The 20544-nt window shown below is 36.6% G+C and overlaps 1 protein-coding gene across 3 annotated transcripts in view; it reads left to right on the forward strand.

Annotated features, from left to right (window-relative positions):
• Positions 1-10985, forward strand: part of CENPN (centromere protein N) — a 57313-nt gene extending 46328 nt beyond the window's left edge. For 2 of the 3 annotated variants that reach the window (XM_074209725.1, XM_074209726.1), the window contains 2 exons: positions 8357-8483; positions 8754-10985. In XM_074209725.1, coding sequence (XP_074065826.1) covers positions 8357-8483; positions 8754-8836 — 210 coding nt within the window. In that variant the 3' untranslated portion in view covers positions 8837-10985. Of the gene's footprint in view, positions 1-5612; positions 5705-8356; positions 8484-8753 lie in introns of those variants that run through there. The other variant, XR_012473428.1, reaches the window with a different exon arrangement.
• Positions 10986-20544: the final 9559 nt, after the last annotated feature.

Consider the following 20544-nt stretch of genomic DNA (forward strand, 5'->3'; position numbering starts at 1 on the left):
TATTATTATTATTTATTTATTATTATTGTGTTAAAAAGTACTAATATAGAAAATCTAGGTATTTTAACATATAACTTATGGGCAGAGCAGCTGGATGGCTGAGTGTATAGAGCCTGGGGCCTGAAGTCCAAGAAGACCTGAGTTGAAACATGGCCTCAGACACCTACTTCCTATTTGACCTTGGGTTCATCACTTAACCTTTATCTGCCTTAGCTCATTGGAGAAGGAAATGGCAAACCACTCCAGTATCCTTGCCAAGAAAACTACAGAAAGTAGGGTCCATGTGGTCATAAAAAATTGGATATGACTGAATAGCTGAACAGTAAATGGACTGCTCTTTTTCTCACTGGATTATCTGAAAATTTTTTTAAAACACTTGTAAGCATGACAGATCTTATTTTGCACTTGGGAATGAGTTTTGTTGTCAAATAGAAAGTCTTTATCTTTACTGTTCACTATTAACATATGTACTTAAGTAGTCTCTAAACCAACTCTAGAGTGGTCTGTACTTTTTACAGGATACTATTTGAAAAGATTTAAAAAGTTATTCCTTCCTAATTATTTGACTCAGTTGCTTAGAGTAGAGATGGGGAATAAGACCCATGAAATCATTTGATATGATTCTCAGAACTACAGGTATGACTCAAATTCAATAAATCTAGGAGCTTTTGAGGAGCAAATTAATTAAATGACCAAATATATAGTAGGCTAATATTTAAGTTGATAAATTTGAATGGCCTGTGAATAATGCTATAATTATCTAAATGGCCCTTTGCAGAAAAAAGGTTCCCCACCCCTGACTTCTACCCCAGTCTGGGCAACTTAGTGTCATAGAATTAGAGTTAGCATGTGTGAAGTCATTTAGCCCAACAATATTCTTAAGTGAGTGGTCAACAGTCTGCCTGAAAAAGGGAGGTCACTACCTCTTAAAGCAGCCAATTTTACTTTTGAATAGCTCTTATTGTTAGGAAATAGGTCTGTACATACTTGTTTTCAGTTTTGACTGAATGCTGCTTTGTGCCATTTGTGGCCAGGAAAAACAGGTCTAATCCCTGTCCTCCATCACAGTCCTTTCAAGTACTTGAAGACAGCTGTGTTATAGTTCCTAAATCTTCTCTTCTCCAATCTTCCCCAGTTTCTTTAACTGATCTTTGTATGACATTATCTCACCATTCTAGTATCCTTCTCTGGTTACTCTCAAGCTTATTAATATTCCTTCTACAATGTAGCACCCAGAACTTAGAGATAGTGTTTAGCCAGGACACAGAATAACATGACTATAACTTCCCTAATTCTAGTTATTATTTCCTTTCTTAATATAATATAAACTGTCATATCACATTGTTGACTGATTCTGTGCTTATAAAAGTCCACTAAATCCCCTAAATGTTAGGAAGACTTTTGTACAGAGAACAAAGCCTTTCTAGTAGACCCTACCACCAGCCACATATACTAGCTTTTTTCCAAAAGTCTAAGACAGCTGGTGAGATTAGAAACCCATTCATTCCTTATTGGAATAGGAATTTGAAATCCATATCATAATACTTTTAAATTTGTACAATCAACAAATCTTTAGAGCTAGAAGAACAGTAATTCTAGTCTAGAACCCTTCAGTTTATAGATTAATCATTTGAGGCCCAGAAAGTAGAAGTAACTTTGCCAGAGTTACTCATTTATAAAATAACAGTGATAGACCTAAAGCAGACCTCCTGTCTTCTTTCATTCAGACAGAATTCTTTTCATGGTTACCCTTTTATTCCAAATAACTCATTTTAATCCTCCCACCAATTCAGTTTCAGAAATCAAACTTGTTTGGCTTGCCTAGCATATTCTTACAGTTGTATGCTAATTAGTTAATTGTCTTTTAGCAGTCAGCAATGGCTACAGGATCTCAGAGTTAGAAAGGATATCAGGGGGAAGTTGGGTGGCCCAGTGGATCAAGTACAGACCCTGGAGTCAGGAGGACCTGAGTTCAGATACAACCTCAAACACTTAATAATTACTTAGCTGAGTGACCTTGGGCAAGTCACTTAACCCCATTGCCTTGAAAAACTTGAAAAAGAAAGGTCTAAGAGGAAGTATAATCTATATCTGAAAAATAATCATCTGCCTTCCATTTGAAGCTTCCAGTAATGTAGAGCCTATTACCTCAAAAGGTACTTTATCCATTTTTGAATAAACCTATTAGGAAAATTTGCTTTACATTAAGCCAAAAATCTCCCTCTCTGCAACATCTACTCATTTATTCCTAGTTCTACTTTTATGGGGGTCAAGTAGAACAAGTTTATCCATTTTCCACATAACAACCTTTCACATTCTTAAATTAAGTAATAATTTGTCTCCAGGCTAAATATTGCCAACTCCTGGAAGTGATCCTTACATAATACAGACTATTCTAGTTACCTCCCCTTGAATACTCTCCAATATGTCAGTGTCCTTCCTAAAATGTGATTCCTAGAACTGAACCCAATACCTCAGATGTAGCTGGATCAGAGTAGTAAAAGAGTGTTGGTCTCATCATCCTTACTGTAAACACTGTTCCTATTAATGAAGCCAAAGATTTTTGGGGTTTGTTTTGCCTGCTACATTATACTGTCCATTCATGGAAGTCCTATTTAGTTACCTCACTGTGACAGAATATTCTAACAGAGTAGAAGTTCTAGCAGGTCTGATCCTCAGCTAAAAAATATTTTAGTATGGCTTCAAGCATAGACCAGAATATATGTTGTCAGAGGACTGGCCAAGTTAAATTTGGAGAGTCTTATATATTGGTGAGGATGATGTTTTTGCCACCAAATCTCTGAAAAACCACCTGGTAAATTATAGAGTGGCTGTGATCTGGGACATGCTAGGGAATAACTGTCCTCTTGAACAAAAAGCTCCTTGAAATATTGATATATGTCAAGCTATTGATTCATATTGGCAATCCCTAAAATCCCATAGTTTTTCTCATGTGAACTGTTGTCCAACTATGCCGTCTTGCAATTCCACAATTTTTTGAACCCATGTATAGCATTTCATTTTTAGTCATTTTTAATTTCATTTTAGTAGATTCAGCCCAATGTTTTAACTTTGTAAAAAAAATCATAAACTATTTATTCCTCTTATTTTCATATATATGTGAATTTGACAAGCATGTGGCTTCAGTCAATTACTTATTAAAAATTACCAGCATATAACCAAGGACACTCCATGAGAAATCTTCAGGTGGACTGAGCTCCATAAAATCATTAATGTCTGATCATTCAATCATTTCTGCATTCATTAACTGTATTGACATCTTATGCACATCTCTACATATTGACCATCAGAATAATTTAAGATGCCATGTTAAATATCATGTACACTATCTCTATGGAATTTCCAGAATGCTAGTTTAATAACTTTGACGGAAAGGAATTAAGATTTCTTTTAAAAAAGAATATTTAGGGGCGGCCAGCTGGTGCAGTGAATAGAGCACCGGCCTTGGAGTCAGGAGTACCTGGGTTCAAATCCAACCTCAGTCACTTAATAATTACATAGCCATGTGGCCTTGGGCAATCCACTTTAACCCCATTGCCTTGAAAAATCTAAAAAAGAATATTTAGGGGGCAGAACCAAGATGGTGACAAGAGAGAATCATCTCTTAGGTGCTCTCTCTTAAAACTTAAAAGCTAAGGACTCTTAACTAAATTTTTGAGAGACAGAACCCACAGAGGGACCCAGTGAGGCAGTTTTCCAACCCAAGGTAACCTGGAAATGAGTGGAAAGGCTCTGCTCCCCCTGGGTTGGAGGGGCAGCCTGCCAGAGGGGTGGACTGCCAAAGCAAAGAACTTAATCCTCTCAGAGGCAACCCCAGGGCGATGGGGAGCCATGACTCACAGCAGCAAGGAGTTTCCTTACCTACACCCTGGGGAGCACCGGGCACAACTTGGCGGATCAGCAGGGAACCTCTGCCAGAGTGAGCACATGAAGCCCAGCCCTCAGGGCACACAGTAAGCAGCTTTGCTTCAGCCCAGATCCAGGAACCGGAAGCAGAAGCCCTTAAGCAGGAGCCCCCAGGGTGTGAGTGCTGAGCCTAGGGAGGGGAGTGGAGAGAGATTGCCAAGCTCTGTCCTCTGTTCCTGAAACAGGACTCTGGGGTTCTGACCACATTCAGATCCTGATTGCAGTCTAGGCCCCCCCATAGAACAGCAGGGCCCCACCCACCTTAGCCCAGTGGCAGAGGGGTGTGCTTATGGTCATTCACGGACCAGGAGGGAAGACAGAGCCTCACACACGGAGCATGGGGAGGAATCCCAATAATACTCAAAAGCTCAGGAAGCACCCCCAAACCAGGTGCAGGCTTGGGAAATGAGTAAACAGAGAAAAAACAGGAACACCATTGAGAAATACTTTGCCTGTGATCCCAAACAGGATCGAAACACTCAGTCTGAAGATGAGGAAGTACAAGCTCCTGCATCTAAAGACTCCAAGAAAAACAGAAATTGGGCTCAGGCTATGACAGAGCTCAAAAAAAGACTTTAAAAATCAAGTGAGGGGAGATAGAAGAAAAATTGGGAAAAACATGAAGTCAGGAGATCCAAAATAATGCTGAAGAAAATAACATGTTAAAAACCAGCATAGGTCAAATGGATAAAACAGCTCAAAAAGTTATTGGGAAAAATGCTTTAAAAAGCAGAATTGCGGGGTGGCTAGGTGGTGCAGTGGATAAGAATACTAGCCTTAGAGTCAGGAGTACCTGAGTTGAAATCTGGCCTCAGACACTTATAATTACCTAGCTGTGTGGCCTTGGGCAAGCCACTTAACCCCATTGCCTTAGGGGGGAAAAAAAGCAGAATTGGCCAGATGAGAAAGTTCTCTGAGGAAAACAAATCCTTCAGACAAAGAATAGAACTGTGCTGAAATCAGGACACAATACTTCAAAACCAAAAGAATGAAAAATTAGAAGAAAATGTGAAATATCTCATTGAAAAAACAATATGGAAAACAGATTCAGGAAAGATAATTTAAAAATTATTGGAATACCTGAAAGTCATGACTTTCATGAAAAGAGCCTTGACATCATTTTCAAAGAATTACTACAGGAAAATTGCCCTGATATCCTAAAAGCAGAGGGTAAAATACAAATGGAGAGAATCCACTGATCTCCCCGAGAAAGAGATAAAAAAAATACAACCCCCAGGAATATTATAGCCAAATACCAGAAATCCTAAGTCAAAGAGAAAATATTACAAGCAGCCAGAAGGACATAATTCAAATATCGTGGAGCTGCAGTCAGGATCACACAGGACTTAGCAGCAACTACATTAAAAAGCTCGTAGGGCTTGGAATATAATATTCCAGAAGGCAAAAGAGCTTAGAATGCAACCCAGAATCAACTACCCAGCAAAACTGAACATCCTCTTCGAGGGAAAAAAGATGGACTTTCAATGAACCAGGGAAATTTCAAATGTTCTGTTGGAATGACCAGAGCTGAACAGAAGGTTTGATCTTCAAATACAGGACTCAGGTGAAGCATAGAGATGGGAGGAGAAGGGGAAAATATGAGGGACTTAATGATGATAAACTGTATAATTCCTTTATAGAAAAATGATACTGATAATACTCAAATGAACCTTCTCATTTAATAGATCAGGTAGGAGGAGCTTTTATAGATGAAACACAGGAGAAAGCTGAATTTGAAGATATAATGTGGTGGAAAAATGGAGTCAATAGATAAAAGGTAAATGTAATGGGAGAAAGAAAAAGGAGAGGACGAATAGGCTAAGATATTTCATATAAGATTTTTCTTTATTACAGTGAGCTATTGCAATGTTATGGAAAGGTGGAAGGCAAGTGGGAATGAGGGAATCTTTGCTCTCATCAGAGGTGGCTAGGAGAGGAAACAGTATATATATGTGTGTGTGTGTGTGTGTGTATATACATACTCATTGGGGTATAGACATATGGAGTAAGAAGGAGAGAAGGAGGACATGGGGAAGAGGGGGGATGTGAGTGATGGAGAAGAGGATGGACCATGGGGGGGAAAGTGGTCAGATATAACATATTTTCTTGCAAGGGGCTGGGATTGGATGGCCTGTCTGGGACCATAGGGCCAGGTGGATGCTGGGCCTAAGGGGTGGTATGGGGGCTTGGGGTCTCTTGGCCCCAGGGCCGGGGATCTGTCTGCTGTACCACTCAGCTACAATACAGCAGAGACAGTGAAAGGAGAGAGAAAATGTAGTACATGATAGTGGAGAAGTACAAATGGAGGGAGTTGTGATCAGCAATGGCAATGGTGGAAAAATATGGAAGGAACTTTTGTGATGGACTTATAAAGAATGTGATCCACCCGCGACAGAGCTGGTGGTGTTGGAACACAGACTCAAGCACATTTTTATTATTATTATTATTATTTTTTTGCAGGGCAATGGGGTTGGGGTGACTTGCATGGGGTCACACTGCTGGATGACTGTTGGGTGCATGGGGCCAGATTTGGGCTTGGGTCCTCCTGGCTCCAGGGCTGGTACTCTGTCTACTGCAACACCTGGCCATACCTACAATTATCACTTATTTTTTTTTTAATTTTAATTTTTTCTCTCCCCTTTATTACTCATGTGGGTCTTTATTTTTTGGGGGGTATTATGTTTCCTATTAAACAAGAATATTTTATTAATGTATAAAAAACATTATTTGTACAAAATAAGAATAAATAAATTAATTCAAAATTAAAAAATAAAAAAGGCTTTACTGCAATGACTAGATTCAAAAAAAGAATATTTAGAAAACATTTTAAACTAGAAACAAGTTAAATTATACTACTTTTTCTTAAATTAAAATATTTTACTTTCAAACACACAACTCTATTCATTTATTTGTTTATTTATTTATGGCAAGGCAGTAAGGTTAAGTGACTTGCCCAGGGTCATACAGGTAAGTAATTATTAAGTGTCTGTGAGCAGATATGAACTTAGGTGCTCCTGACTCCAGGGCCAGTATTATATCTCCACATAACTCTTTTTTTTTTTTTTTTTTTTTAGGTTTTTGCAAGGGAAATGGGGTTAAGTGGCTTGCCGAAGGCCACACAGCTAGGTCATTTATTAAGTGTCTGAGATCAGATTTGAACCCAGGTACTCCTGACTTCAGGGCCGGTGCTTTATCCACTACGCCACCTAACCGCCCTTCCCACATAACTCTTTAAGATAAAATGTCTCTTACATAAAATATGACACAACTATTCACTATTCAGCTCCAACTTTTCAAGTATTTTTCTCATCAAAATAATACATGTTTGGAAATTGTCAATGCTCAGAATAACAGTATGCAACAAGTGCTTACTGAATAATATTAATTAGTAGAACATGAGATGTTTTTGCATTAAAATTATATACAAAAATGATTTTATCAGCCATGTAAATATTTAAAAATTGTGCTATAAGAAATGAAGGGCAGGGGCAGATAGGTGGTACAGTGGATCTTAGGAACACTGGCCCTGGATTCAGGAGGACCTGAGTTCAAATCCAACCCCAGACACTTAGTAATTACCTAGCTGCATGATTTTGGGCAAGTCCCTTAATCCCATTCCCTTAAAGAAACCAAAAAAAAAAAAAAAAAAAAAAGGAAGAAGAAGAAATGAAGGGCACAATGATTTTGGAAAAAACCTAGGAAGATTTATATGAACTGATGCAAAGTGAAGTGAGCAGAACCAGAACATTGTACATAGTAGCAGCAATACTGTATAATGATCAGCTGTAAATGACTTAACTATTCTGATAGATCCAAGATAATTTCAAAGGATTTATAATGAAAAATTCTGTGCACCTCCAGAGAAAGAACTTAAGGAGTCTAAATACAGATTGAAGCATACTTTTTTATTTTTCTTGTTTCTTTTATCTGTTTTCTTTTGCAACATGGCTAATATTTCATATATATATGTATATGTGTGTGTGTGTGTGTGTGTGTGTGTGTATATATATATATATATATATATATATATATATATATAAATCTCTATCAAATTGCTTGCCCTCAGGGAGGAGTAGGTAGAGAGGAGAGAATTTGGAATTCATAATTTTAAAAAATAAATGTTAAAAAACTTTTTTTACATGTAATTGAGAAAAAAATTTAAAAAGAATGTAGATTTAAAAGGTATTTTAGTTCTCAATCTGTGATTATATGTGATTACCTTTCTACCATTACAGATTGCCACCAGCTCTGCAATGAGCTTGGGGAACTGAGAGCTAAGTTATATATAAGATTACATAGCAAGTAATACTAAAGACAAGAATTGAATCTAGGTTTTTCTGACTGAAACCAGTACTTGATGTATTTGTTCTTTCAACCTGTTTATAATAGTCTTAAAAATGTGCTCATATATTTATCTTTTTATTGGCAGCTTGAAACCAAATTCAAAATTAACTCTAATAACAGCATCTTGGCTGAAAGAGAAGAACCCTTCAGATGCCTGGTTAAGTTCTCTAGTCCACATCTCTTGGAAGCACTGAAATCTTTAGCACCAGCTGGTAAGTATTTAGCTTCTATAACAAAATTTAAATTTATTTTATGCTAATATTACAAGGTAATTTTTCTGGCCATTAATCTCAACAGGCTTTCAAATTGCTCCCACCTGGTACCCTGCATTATCCTATTTTTTATATTTTGTTTTAGATGTTAGTAATATGAATTTGTAATATGAATGAGAGGCTCTTTGATCTGTTCTCAAATCTTTGCCTTTTAAGATCAAGTGAAATTTCTGTCCCATAATCACTTTAACTTTCTTTTCTTTATTTCAGGTATTGCAGATGCCCCACTTTCACCACTACTTACTTGTATACCCCACAAAGCAATGAATTATTTTACAATTAGAGATAAATAAGTTTTATTTTGTGTAAACATAAGTCCTTTGTCTTATTATCTAAAACATTTGATTTCTCTTGTACATTTCTCTCTCCTTTTTTCATATTGATATTTCTATAAGAATCCATTAAAAAAAAGAAAACTTGCATACTTCAGGAACTTAATTCTTCTCTCAGAAAATCAAGCAAATTGTTCTACCAACCTGAGAGAATAAGTAGGTAGGTTGGCTCCAGTATTGGTCCTGTGCTGTGTGCCCTGAATGACTAAAATGAAGAGACCTGTGCAATAAGCACTTCTCTTATGTCTCCTAATAAGCAGCAATTGTAGGTTTTCCAACTCTTGATTTTGCAGCTTGGTATTCTTTAGTCTTGACTCGGAGTGCGTCACACTCTTTGGGTTCAGATATTCATAGACACATGCATGAACTGTGGTTTAATTGGAACATACTTCTCTTGAATTTATGTTTTCTCACATTTACAATTCATTCAGATCACTGTGTACCAAACCACAGCTTATAAACATATGAAAAAACTAAATAAATTAATGATCTTAATTAAAATTCTCTGGTTCATATTCTCTGGTAAAACATTTGAGACATTAAGACATTAAAACATTAAGACAGCATTTGTCTTAAATAAATTAAAATTTGGATAATAGATTTTTCCAGAGTTATCAATAATGTCAATTAGTGAACCTGAAAACATTTTTCTCAGTCTTTCAAGACTGTCTTAATCTCTGAAGCACTTGACACTGTTAAGCATTTCCTCCTGTATGTTATCTTTTTGATTTTTTATGAAATTGTTCTGTTGTCAGCACCCAAGATCAAAGACTCATCATCCATGAGTAAAGACTCTGACCTCTTTTCTTTATATCCCCTCTGTCAATCATTGATTTGCATGTATTTATTGATGATTTCTATGCAAATGAACTCTGTGTTTATTGATCCAGTTTGAATTTATCCTGAGTTACATATTTTTAATTATCTCCTTTAAGCATTACTGATACAAAACATATTCAAAACAAAACTCATTTTCTTCCCCAACCCTCTCCAAACCTGCCCTTCATTGTACCACTACCCATCTAGTCAGCCATTTTCAAAACCTTGTAATCATCCTTAACTCTTCCCTTTCCTTCACACTGTTGTGAGGATCAAATGAGATATTTTTTAAGAAGCTCTTGGTGCACAGTACTATAAGAATATTTGTCCTTTTCCTTCCCCTCCCTTCCATCATTATCCAGCTATTTGCTAAATCTCGTTAATTCCAGTTTCATAAGATCTTTTGTATCTCTTCATTTCTCTCTACTAACATGAATTTCACCTTTATTTAGGTCCTTAGCACCACCTTGCTCAAACTTTTGGGATTCTGTCTTCTGATGAGTCCCCCTACAGTCTCCTTCTCACTGCAGCCAACATAATCTTCTGAAAATAAATGTCTCTGACTCAAAAACTTTCCATGGGGGGCAGCTAGGTGGTACAGTGGATGGAGTACTGCTCTGGAGTCAGGAGGACCTGAGTTCAAATCCGGCCTCAGACACTCAATAATTACCTAGCTGTGTGACCTTGGGCAAGTCACTTAACTCCACTGCCTTGCAAAAACCAAAAAAAAAACTTTCTGTGACTTTCCTCTTCCCTCTAGGATGAAATACAGACTCTTTGGGCATAATATTGAAAGGTCTCCACAATCTGCCTTCATCTTGTATCTCAAAACTTCTTCCTTAATTGCACTCAAAATGACCTTGCTGCTGTTACCAACATTTCATTGCCTGAAATACACCCCATCCTCACCTACACTTTTTACAATCTCTAGTTTTATTTAAGGCAAGCTCATACTGTGTGGCATACTTCTTATGGGAAATCTTTATGAATCCCTCTCATTTTTTTTTCGGGGGGGTAGAGTTGGAAGGCAATGGGGTTAAGTGGCTTGCCCAAGGTCACACAGGTAGGCAATTATTGAGTGTCTGAGGCCAGATTTGAACTCAGGTACTCCTGACTTCAGGGCTGGTGCTCTGTCCACTGTACCACCTAGATGCCCTCAATCCCTCTCATTTTTAATATTTTCAAATACTTCATATTATTTGGTATAGATTTAAATATGTAAATGTTGTATTCATTGGTAGAATTTTAAGGTCCTAGAGGGTAAGATTCATTTTCCTTTTGTCTTTCTGTTACCAACAGCTAGCTCCATATCTAATACCTAGTTAGAGCTTAATAAATGTTTGTTGAATTGAATTAAGAAGCATTATTGTGTTATTATTTTTTCAGGCACTCTGCTAGGGGCCTTGGACTACAAAGACAAAAAAACTAGACAGCCCATGACCTTTGAAAAGCTTAAATTGCAAGGTTATGATATGTTGGGGAAAGAGAGGTGGAATAGGACATGAACTCAGAAAATTACATATAGATACAGAGGAGGATAAGTGCAACTGAAGGGATCAGGTAGATTTCTTGGAAGAAGCGTCATTTGAGCTAAATTTTGAAGGAAGTTACAAGTTTTAAAAGGCAATATGAGGGGTGAGTACATTTAAGCATTGATTGGAGATGAAATGTTATATTTAGAGAACAGGAAGTAGACCAATTTTAAGCAAAACAGAGTTTGTGAAGGACAGTAATGTATAAATAAACCTAGAAAGGTTTTGTGATAGGTCTTAACTGCCAAAGAAGAATTTATTATCTGGAAACAAGAGGAGCAGCTCAATTAGGCCTAAGCTTCAGAAAAAATCAATTTGGTAGCTTTGTGGAGGCTAGATTGAAGAGGAAAAAGTGGAAGGTAAATTAAGAAGCTATAATAATCAGGAGAGAGGTGATAACCTGTGGATAGAGAGAAAAGGATTAATTGAAGATACAGTGTGGAGATAGACTTGACAAGACTTTGCAATAGCAAACAAATGTTGAGGATAAGTCTCAACCTGGTTCCCTGGAAAGGATACTGAAAGCCCTCCATAGAAATAGAAAAGTTAGGCAGAGGGGAGTTGTGGAAGTATAGAATTTGAGATGATGATATCCAATTAAAAATACTGGTATTGGGTGGAGCCAAGATGGTGGTATGAAGCTAGCATGCTGCTGGAGCTTCTCCCTACATCTGTCAAATGAAGCCTGTATACAGACATTAAAACCACAGATCCCACCATGAAAAAGGTCAAAACCAGTTTAAAACTATAGACATTGTGGAGGATCTTCAGAGAATATTTAGTTCTTCAGGAGAAAAGGGGAAGGTCAGCTAGACAGGAGAATGGGAAGGCTAGCAGGGTCTTAGCCAAAAAGTTGCCCAGGTTTCAGTACCTACATAGTAAGCCAGCAAGGATGGTCCCAGCCCCAAAGTCTGAACCCTGAGGACACTAGGGAAAAAGACAGTCCTGGGTTGGGAACAAACCACTACATTGGCAGAAACTGAATATAAAGGAGGAAAATCTGCATTAGGCAATGCCTGGGCTGTTTAAGCAACATCTTGACCAGTGATAAGCCAGGGTTCAAACCCCAACCCCAGCACAAAAAGTTTGGGGAGTATATTTACTATACCTCAGGAGCAGAACTCAACAATCAAAATGAGGAGAAAACCAAGAATGCTAACCACAGAAAACTACTGTGTAGATAGAGATGATAAAAATGCCACCTCAGAAGAAAGCAGCAACAAATTACCCACATGGGAAGTCTGAAGGGAGTCTATGAATTGGACTCAAATCCAAAATCTCTTAGAAGAGTTTTAAAAAGAATTTAAAAACCAAAGAAGAGAAGAAAAATGGAAAAAGAAATGAGAGCCATGCAGGAAAATTGTGAAAAAAATGACCAAAGAAATCATCTCCTTTAAAAGTAAAAATAACCAACTGGAAAAAGACTGTAACTCTTCAAAAAATAAAATTGACTAACTGGAAAAGGAATGCAACTTATTTAAAACACAACCAACTGGAAAGGGAAGGCAACTCAGCAAAAAGTAAAATTAGGGGCAGCTAGGTGGTGTAGTGGATAGAGCACTGGTCCTGGAATCAGGAGAGCCTGAGTTCAAATATGGATTCAGATATTAAATAATTGCCTAGCTGTGTGACCTTGGGCAAGTCACTTAATCCCACTGCCTTAAATTTAAAAAAGTTTAAAAAAATAAAATTAACCAACTGGAAAAGGAAATTCAAAGGCTATCTGAAGAAAATAAAACCCCTAAAAAGTAAAACTGGACTAATGATCTATGAGATCAAGATTCTGTCAAACATATTCAAAAGGCTGAAAAAAATTGAAGAAAACAAAGTATCTTTTAGGAAAAACAAACAACCTAGAAAATAGATCCGCGAGAGAGAATTTACAAATTATTGGTCTAATAGAAAATCTAGATCAAAAAAAGAGCCTAGAAAATGTCTTTCAGGAAATTATCAGGAAAAATTATTCAAATAAACTACAGCAAGAAGGCAAAATAGCACTTGAAACAGAGCATCTCCAGAAGCAGGCCCTAAGGATAAAACCTCCAAGGACTATTATCATAGCCAAATTCCTGAATTCTCAAATAAAGGAGAAAATACTACAAAATGGATGTTCAGTGAAGTAGAGGACTTCCAAAATTTCCAGATTAAAAATACCAGAACCAAATGGATAATTTGATCTTCAAGAGACACATAAGAAGGTAAATGGAAAAAGGCAAAAACAAAACAAATGTTAATTACTAGCATTAAATTGTATACAACCCCACAAGGGAAGCTAATACTTGTAACTCTTGAGAATTGTATTTATCTTAGGATAGTTAAAGAGTTAAATATTATATAGTTGAAGAGGTTGTACTTAAAGGATACAGGTATGGTTGGTTCTTGTCCTTTGTTATAGAAGAAGATCAAAACATCATTGTTTGAAGCAAATTATAGTCTATCTGACTGTGACTGATCAGACCAGTACAACTCTGAATGTTCTACTACAGGTTGGGCACAAACACACCAGGTGAACACAGGGCTTTTATTCTAAACTCGTGTATTTCATGTTCCCTTTGAGCTACTTTAATTCTGCCTTGCTCAGAGCTCAGCACTTTTTCTGAGGAGGGGCCCCCTATGCTAGGTGGTCCTGTGCAAGTGTCTCCCATTCCTTACAATCAGTTCTAAAATTCTTGAGACCTTCAGGATGTCCCAGTATTTGGAGTACTTAGAGGCTCTATACATAATTAAATTAGAAGTGACTTTATTACTTAAAGGTTTATAGTATAATACAGCAAAGAGGGTGGGAAATACTTAGAAGGATTGGACACAAAGAGATTAGGAAATGGTTTTATCTTGATCCATACTTAAATTAACAAGGGTTTTAGTACCATAGTTGAGGCACTAAAGGTATAGTGGGAGATTGTGTACTCTATACTTTGGGGAGGGCTGTAAAAAAAAATGGTTGTACTATAGAGACAGAGAGAGAGAGAAAAGTATAGAGAGACTGGACATAAAAACATGAAGAAATTTGCTTTGCTTGAACCTTTCACTACATTTAGAGAGAGAATGCTTAAGGGGGGGTGGTATAAATGAATGGTTCGTGAAATGATTTCAATTTGCATAATGCCTTGGCTCATGAGGACTGTGTCCATGGAATGTACTTGAAAAGAGGGCTAAGGTATAAAGTGATTATAATTTGATGTGATTCATGACTTTTGACAAGTGTATTTCTAATGAGACAGAAGAGGGGAGGGTACTTAGTGGCAATGAGGCAATGCTGCTTATCAAACAATCAAGCAATAAATCAATCTTTAGAAAAGGACTTTTATCAGGTCAGATAAAAGGAGTATATTTTGATATAAGTACCAGAAAGGGTTAAAATAATTAAAACATAAAAAGGACTAAAATAGGAGAAGGCTAGGCATTAGTGGATAAACTGCACCAGGTAAAGAGACACAAAGACCTATTGTAGTATAAGGGAAGAAGGGAAGGTGTGAACACTGAGTAAATCCTGCTAGATTTGGCCCAGAGAGGGAATGACATATTTCTAATTGGGTTTAAAATCTATCCTACCCTCTAGGGAAGTGGGATGGGAAAAGAAAAGAAAAGATAAGGGACTGATAAAAGGAAAGATGAAGGTATAAGTGAAAGTAAAGTGAAAATTTGAAAAGGGAACAAAACATTGGTAAGTAGGAATAAGAAGAAAGGAAAGAGAAGTACAAATGGGAAAAGCTAGCATGGAAGGAAATAAAGAATTAGTAATCTTACCATAATTGTGTTATGGGAGAGTTCATACTTTCCCATAAAATAGGAGTGGATTGGAAAAATGGCTTAAAAAAAAAACCAGGCAGGAGCAAAACATGGTTCAGCAGAAGTAAAAAAAATCAGGGATAGTGATCCTGATCTCAGACAAAGCAAAAGTAAATCTAGATCTCATTAAAAGGGAAAAGGAAGAAAACTACATCTTCTTAAAAATCACCATAGACAATGAAGTTTTATCATTATTAAACATATATGCACCTAGTGGTATAGCATTCATATTCTTAGAGGAGAAGCTGAATGAATTACAAGGAGACATAAACAGCAAAAGTATAATAGCAAGGGACTTCAACTTTCCTCTTTCAGAACTAGGTAAATCTAACCACAAAATAAACAAAATGAAATTAAAAAAGTGAATAAAATCTTAGATATTATAGACCTCTAGAGAAAACAAAAGAAGGAAGAAAATGTACCTTTTTCTTTACTTATAACAAAATTGACCATGTACTAGGGTATAAAAACCTTACCATCAAATACAGAGAGGCAGAAATAATAAATGCCTACTTTTCAGACCATGATGGGATAAAAATTACATGTAATAAAGTGTCTTGGAAAGATAAAACAAAAATTGGAAACTAACTTAATTTTAAAAAGTGGATCAAACAGCAAATCATAGAAACAATCATTTCATCTAAGAAAATGGAATCAATGAGGCAACAAAATTTGTCAGTTGCAGCTAAAGCAGTTTAAATTTTTTATCTCTAAATGCTGTTATGGTTTGTTCTGTTTTTTTAAAAAAAAGAAATACCAAATTACCAGTATCAAAAACGAAAAGGGTGAACTTACACCAATGAAGAGGAAATTAAAGAGATAATTCAGAGCTATTTTGCCCAACTGAATGCCAATAAATTTGACAATCTGAGTGAAATGGATGAAAATTTACAAAAATACAAGCTACTCAGATTAACAGAATAGGAAATAAAATAAGCCCATTTCAGAGAAAGAAATTGAAGAAACTATCAATAAGTTCGCTGAACAAAAGTCTCAGTTTAGATAGATTTACAAGTGAATTCTACCAAACATTTAAGAAACAATTAGTTCCAATTTTTATATAAGCTATTTTTAAAAATAAGAGTTCTGCCAAATTCCTTTTATGACAATATGGTGCTGATATCTAAAAAGCAAAGAAAATTATAGACCATTCTCCCTACTGAACGCTGATGAAAAGTCTTAAAAATTTTAGGAAAGAGATGAACATAGAGTAAGTTATTACTAGGATAATATACCATGGTCCAGTAGGATTTATACCAGGTAGGCAGGAATGGTTCATATCAGGAAAACGCCCAACAGAATTGAAAATATCAGTAACAAAACCAACAGAAATTACATGATTATCTCAATAGATGCCAAAAAAGCCTTTGACAAAATACCACATCCATTCCTATTACAAAAAACAAAAAAACTAGCTCGGGCTTCGTGGCCCGTCCTGGCCGATGGCGGCTCCCTCCCTCCAGCCCAACCCCGCGGCTTCCATGGATGAGAGCCCTTTGGGGGCCGGACCAGAAGAAAGGGCGAGGACAGGAGCCGGTCTAAAGAACCACGTACTGATCCCACTGCTGAATGCCTGTGGAACCTGATAGCAGCATACCAAATCCATGCCAGGAAGGTGAATTGCTTCCATCTGAATTGTCTTAAGAAGATTTTAAAGATCATCTCTGGCAGGATAAGACACTGTATACTGTGGTCCTTTTTCAAATATAACTGCAGAGAGCTTGACTGCAAAGAGCACAACTCCAGAGGGTTGGCCACATTATTTTGCCTAAATGTCCATTTCTCTAAAAGATGCTATGGAGAACACACTGGAGAATTGGCTGGAAGAAGCAAAACAAGGACATTCTTATGTCTTCAAAATAAACATGAGATGAGCAGATTTGGAGAAATATCCATTCCAAATGCTCATATAAAGTTTAGAAAGATGCGGGTCTAGCAGTATCAGATCTCAAAAATGTACTACAAAGCTGCCTTAAAACAGTTTGGCACTACGTAAGAAATGGAGTGGCTCTTAAATTGTGAGATCCTTGAAAACAAGTGTTACCTTTTGCTTCTTTTTGTATCCATGGTACTTTGCACATAGTAGGTGCTTATTAACCAATTATTGACATTGAGGTTAAAAAAAAATTAGAGAGTATAGGAATAAATGAATAAGTAAAATCCCAAACTATCAACTACTATATATAATAGAGATAAACTGGTAGCACTTCCAGTAAGATCAGGGGTGAAACAAGGATGCCCATCATTACCATTACTATTCAGTGTAGTATTATAAATGTTAGCTTGAGCAATAAGGGAAGAAAAAGAAATTGAAGGAATTAGAATTGGCAATGAGGAAGCAAAAACTCTGCAGATGATTTGATGGTATACTTAGGAGAACCCTAAAAATTATCTAAAAAACTACTTAAAACAAGTAAAGTATCAGGATATAAAATAAACTTACATAAATCACCTGCATTTCTATCTAAGAACAACAAAGCCCAAGGGCAAGAGAGATAAATTCCATTTAAAGTAACTGCAGACATTGAAGGACTAGCTCATTCCATCAGTGCAACAATTGAGAACAATTTTGGGCTGTCTGCAAAGGTGAGTGCCATCTGTATCCAGATAAGGAGCTGTGGAGTTTGAACAAAGCTCAAGGACTATTTCCTTTAATTTAGGGAAAAAACATTTACCTCTTAGACTTCTTGTCTCTTCTTTAAGCATATGATTTCTCTCTCATCACACCCAATTTGGATCAAGGTACAACATGGAAACAAAGTAAAGACTGAGATTGCTTTCTGTGGGGGGGGGGGGAGTAAGATGGGAGGAAAATTGTAAAACTCAATATCTTTAATAAAAATAAATTTAAAAAAATAAAGTAACTACAGACAACATAAAGTATGCCCAAGACAAACCCAGAAACTGAACACAATTACCACTTTGCACAGATCTAAACAATTGGAAAAATGTCAATTGCTCATGGTTAAGTCAAGTAATATAATAAAAATGACAATTCTACCCAAATCAAATTATTTGGTGCCACACCAATCAAACTAAAAAATAGCTATTTTACTGAACTAGGAAAAAAATAAAATTCATCTGGAGCAACAAAAGGCCAAGAATATCAAGGGAATTAATGAAAAAAAATACTATGAAGAGGCAGTTATCAAAACTGCCTGGTGTTGGTTAAGAAATAGAGTAATGGACCAGTGGATTAGAATGTAGTAATCCATTGTTTGACAAACCCAAAGAAATTAGCTTCTGGGATAAATAACATTATGACAAAAATTGTTACAAAAATTGGAAAATAATATGGCCAAAAACTAGGCATAGACCCACATCTCACACCCTCCACCAAAAGATCAAAATGGCTACAGATTTAGACATGAAAGGTGACCATGGACCAAGTAACAGATCAAAAATATCTATGGAAAAGGGAGAAATTCATGACCAAACATGAAATAGAGTACATTATAAATTGCAAAATGCATGATTTTGACTATATTAAATTAAAAAGGTTTTGCACAATAAAGCCAATGCTGCCAAGGTTAGAAGGAAAACAAAGCTGGGAAACAATTTTCACAGCTAAGGGTTCTGATAAAGGTCTCATTTCTAAAATTACAGAGAATTGAATGAAATTTATAAGATTACAAGTCATTTCTTAATTGATTGTGGGAGAATGTTGGCTAGATATATAGCTTTGAGAGTTTTCTGCATAAACATGGTTGAATTCAAGGATGCTGATGAGAACCAAGAAAAAAAGTGAAAAAAAAGTCCTGAATGAAGGAGTGGTCAGACATGTAAGAGACTACTTAGGAGTACTCAATGGGAGAGAAGGTGGCTAGAATTATTTAGTGACCAATGGCATCTAATACTGCAGTATCCTGGATAAGAACTGAGAAAAAGGCTAAGGATTTGGCAATCGATACATCTGCTAATCTTGAAGAAAGTGATTTTAGTTGAATGATGAGGTTAGAAACCAAACTTCAAAGGGTTGAAAAGTGACAGTGAAAGAGGCAGCTAGGTGACACGTGGGTAGAGTACTGGCCTTGGAGTCAGGAGGACCTGAGTTCAAATGTGACCTCAGACACTTAATAATTACCTAGCTGTGTGACCTTAGGCAAGTCACTAACCTCACTGCCTTGCAAAAACAAAACAAAAAAAGTGACAGTGTAGTTAGAAAATGGAGGCAAAATGTATGGACAGCTTTTTGTAGGAGTTTTGGTGGTGAAAGCAGGGAGAAAGAAAAGATGGTGGTAAATGAAGTAATAGATTTTTAGAAATGGGAGAGGACATTTTGGCATGTTTGTAAGTAGGGAAGTTTATGTATCCTATACTACAACTTGGTAGGGTCTGCTTATTTTGATTTTTAGTCCTCATCCATGATTTTATTGGTGTAGGAGTTATCTCCACATATAATCCATAGCCTTTGCTACCTGAATGCACTTACCAGGATCATATGATTCGATTGGAAAAGCACTGGCCCTGGGGTCAGAGGACCTAGTCCAAATCCTGCCTCTGTTGCTTACTACACTCTATCACCTTGGAGAACTCATTTGCACTAGACAGTTGTTAAGGTCTCTTCCAGCTCTTAACCTGTGATTCTGGCTTCAAGTTATGCCCTTTATTGTATCATTCTGACTCTCAATTTTGACTGCTATTTAAATTAAAATGTTCAAGTTTTAGGAAGAGCAAAATTATATTTTGATCTTGGGCACTCTTTTTATGTCTCCAAATGCAAAGATGTTCTACTTTGTAAGGAGAAACTCTTAAGTTACTTTCTAACTAAAATCATATAGAGAGTTGTGGTAGACAGTCCAGAGATTGGGACCTTTAAAAGAATGGAGAAGGCTTAGAAGATCATTAATTCAATAGCTTTTCCAATGGGTCTGTGGTTGTATTAGTTAAAAAGGTGAACTTGTCATCAGGTATCTTAGTTCATTAGGTATAGGATTTTATTATTGGCCCCTGGTGTCATGGCTTGGCCTATATATGAGGCACAAGTTGGTGCCATGCTAATTTGAATGATTTTTTCAAAGTTTTTCTCAAGGCAAATGGGGTTAAGTGGCTTGCCCAAGGCCACACAGCTAGGTAATTATTGTCTGAGGCTGGATTTGAACTCAGGTATACTCCTGACTCCAGGGCCAGTGTTTTATCCAATGTGTCACCTAGCTGCCCTTTGAATGATTTTTTTAGACCAGTGTCACGTTGTTCTGCTCAGGAGTAACAGACTTGAATAAAAGAGGGGGAAAATACAAACAGTGTAGAGTTTGCATGATACAGTGGAAAGAATGTTTGGATATGGAACAGAGGAACTGGATTGAAATCCTGTCTCTGCTACTTCCTACCTTTTTGTGGTCTTGGGCCTAAGTGGCTTAACCTCTCTGAGCCTCCAATCCTCATTTGTAAAATGAAGGTTTTTAAATTAGTTGACCACTAAGGTTCCTTCTAATTGATCAATGATTTCTGCAGCATTCTGAGGTTTATTGGATATTTTCCCCTCACTATCTTGATAGATTAAACAAGTATTATTGCCTCTCTTATTTT

The sequence above is a fragment of the Macrotis lagotis genome, chromosome 1 (genome assembly GCF_037893015.1).
Source record: "Macrotis lagotis isolate mMagLag1 chromosome 1, bilby.v1.9.chrom.fasta, whole genome shotgun sequence".
In the NCBI taxonomy this organism is placed as follows: domain Eukaryota; kingdom Metazoa; phylum Chordata; class Mammalia; order Peramelemorphia; family Peramelidae; genus Macrotis; species Macrotis lagotis.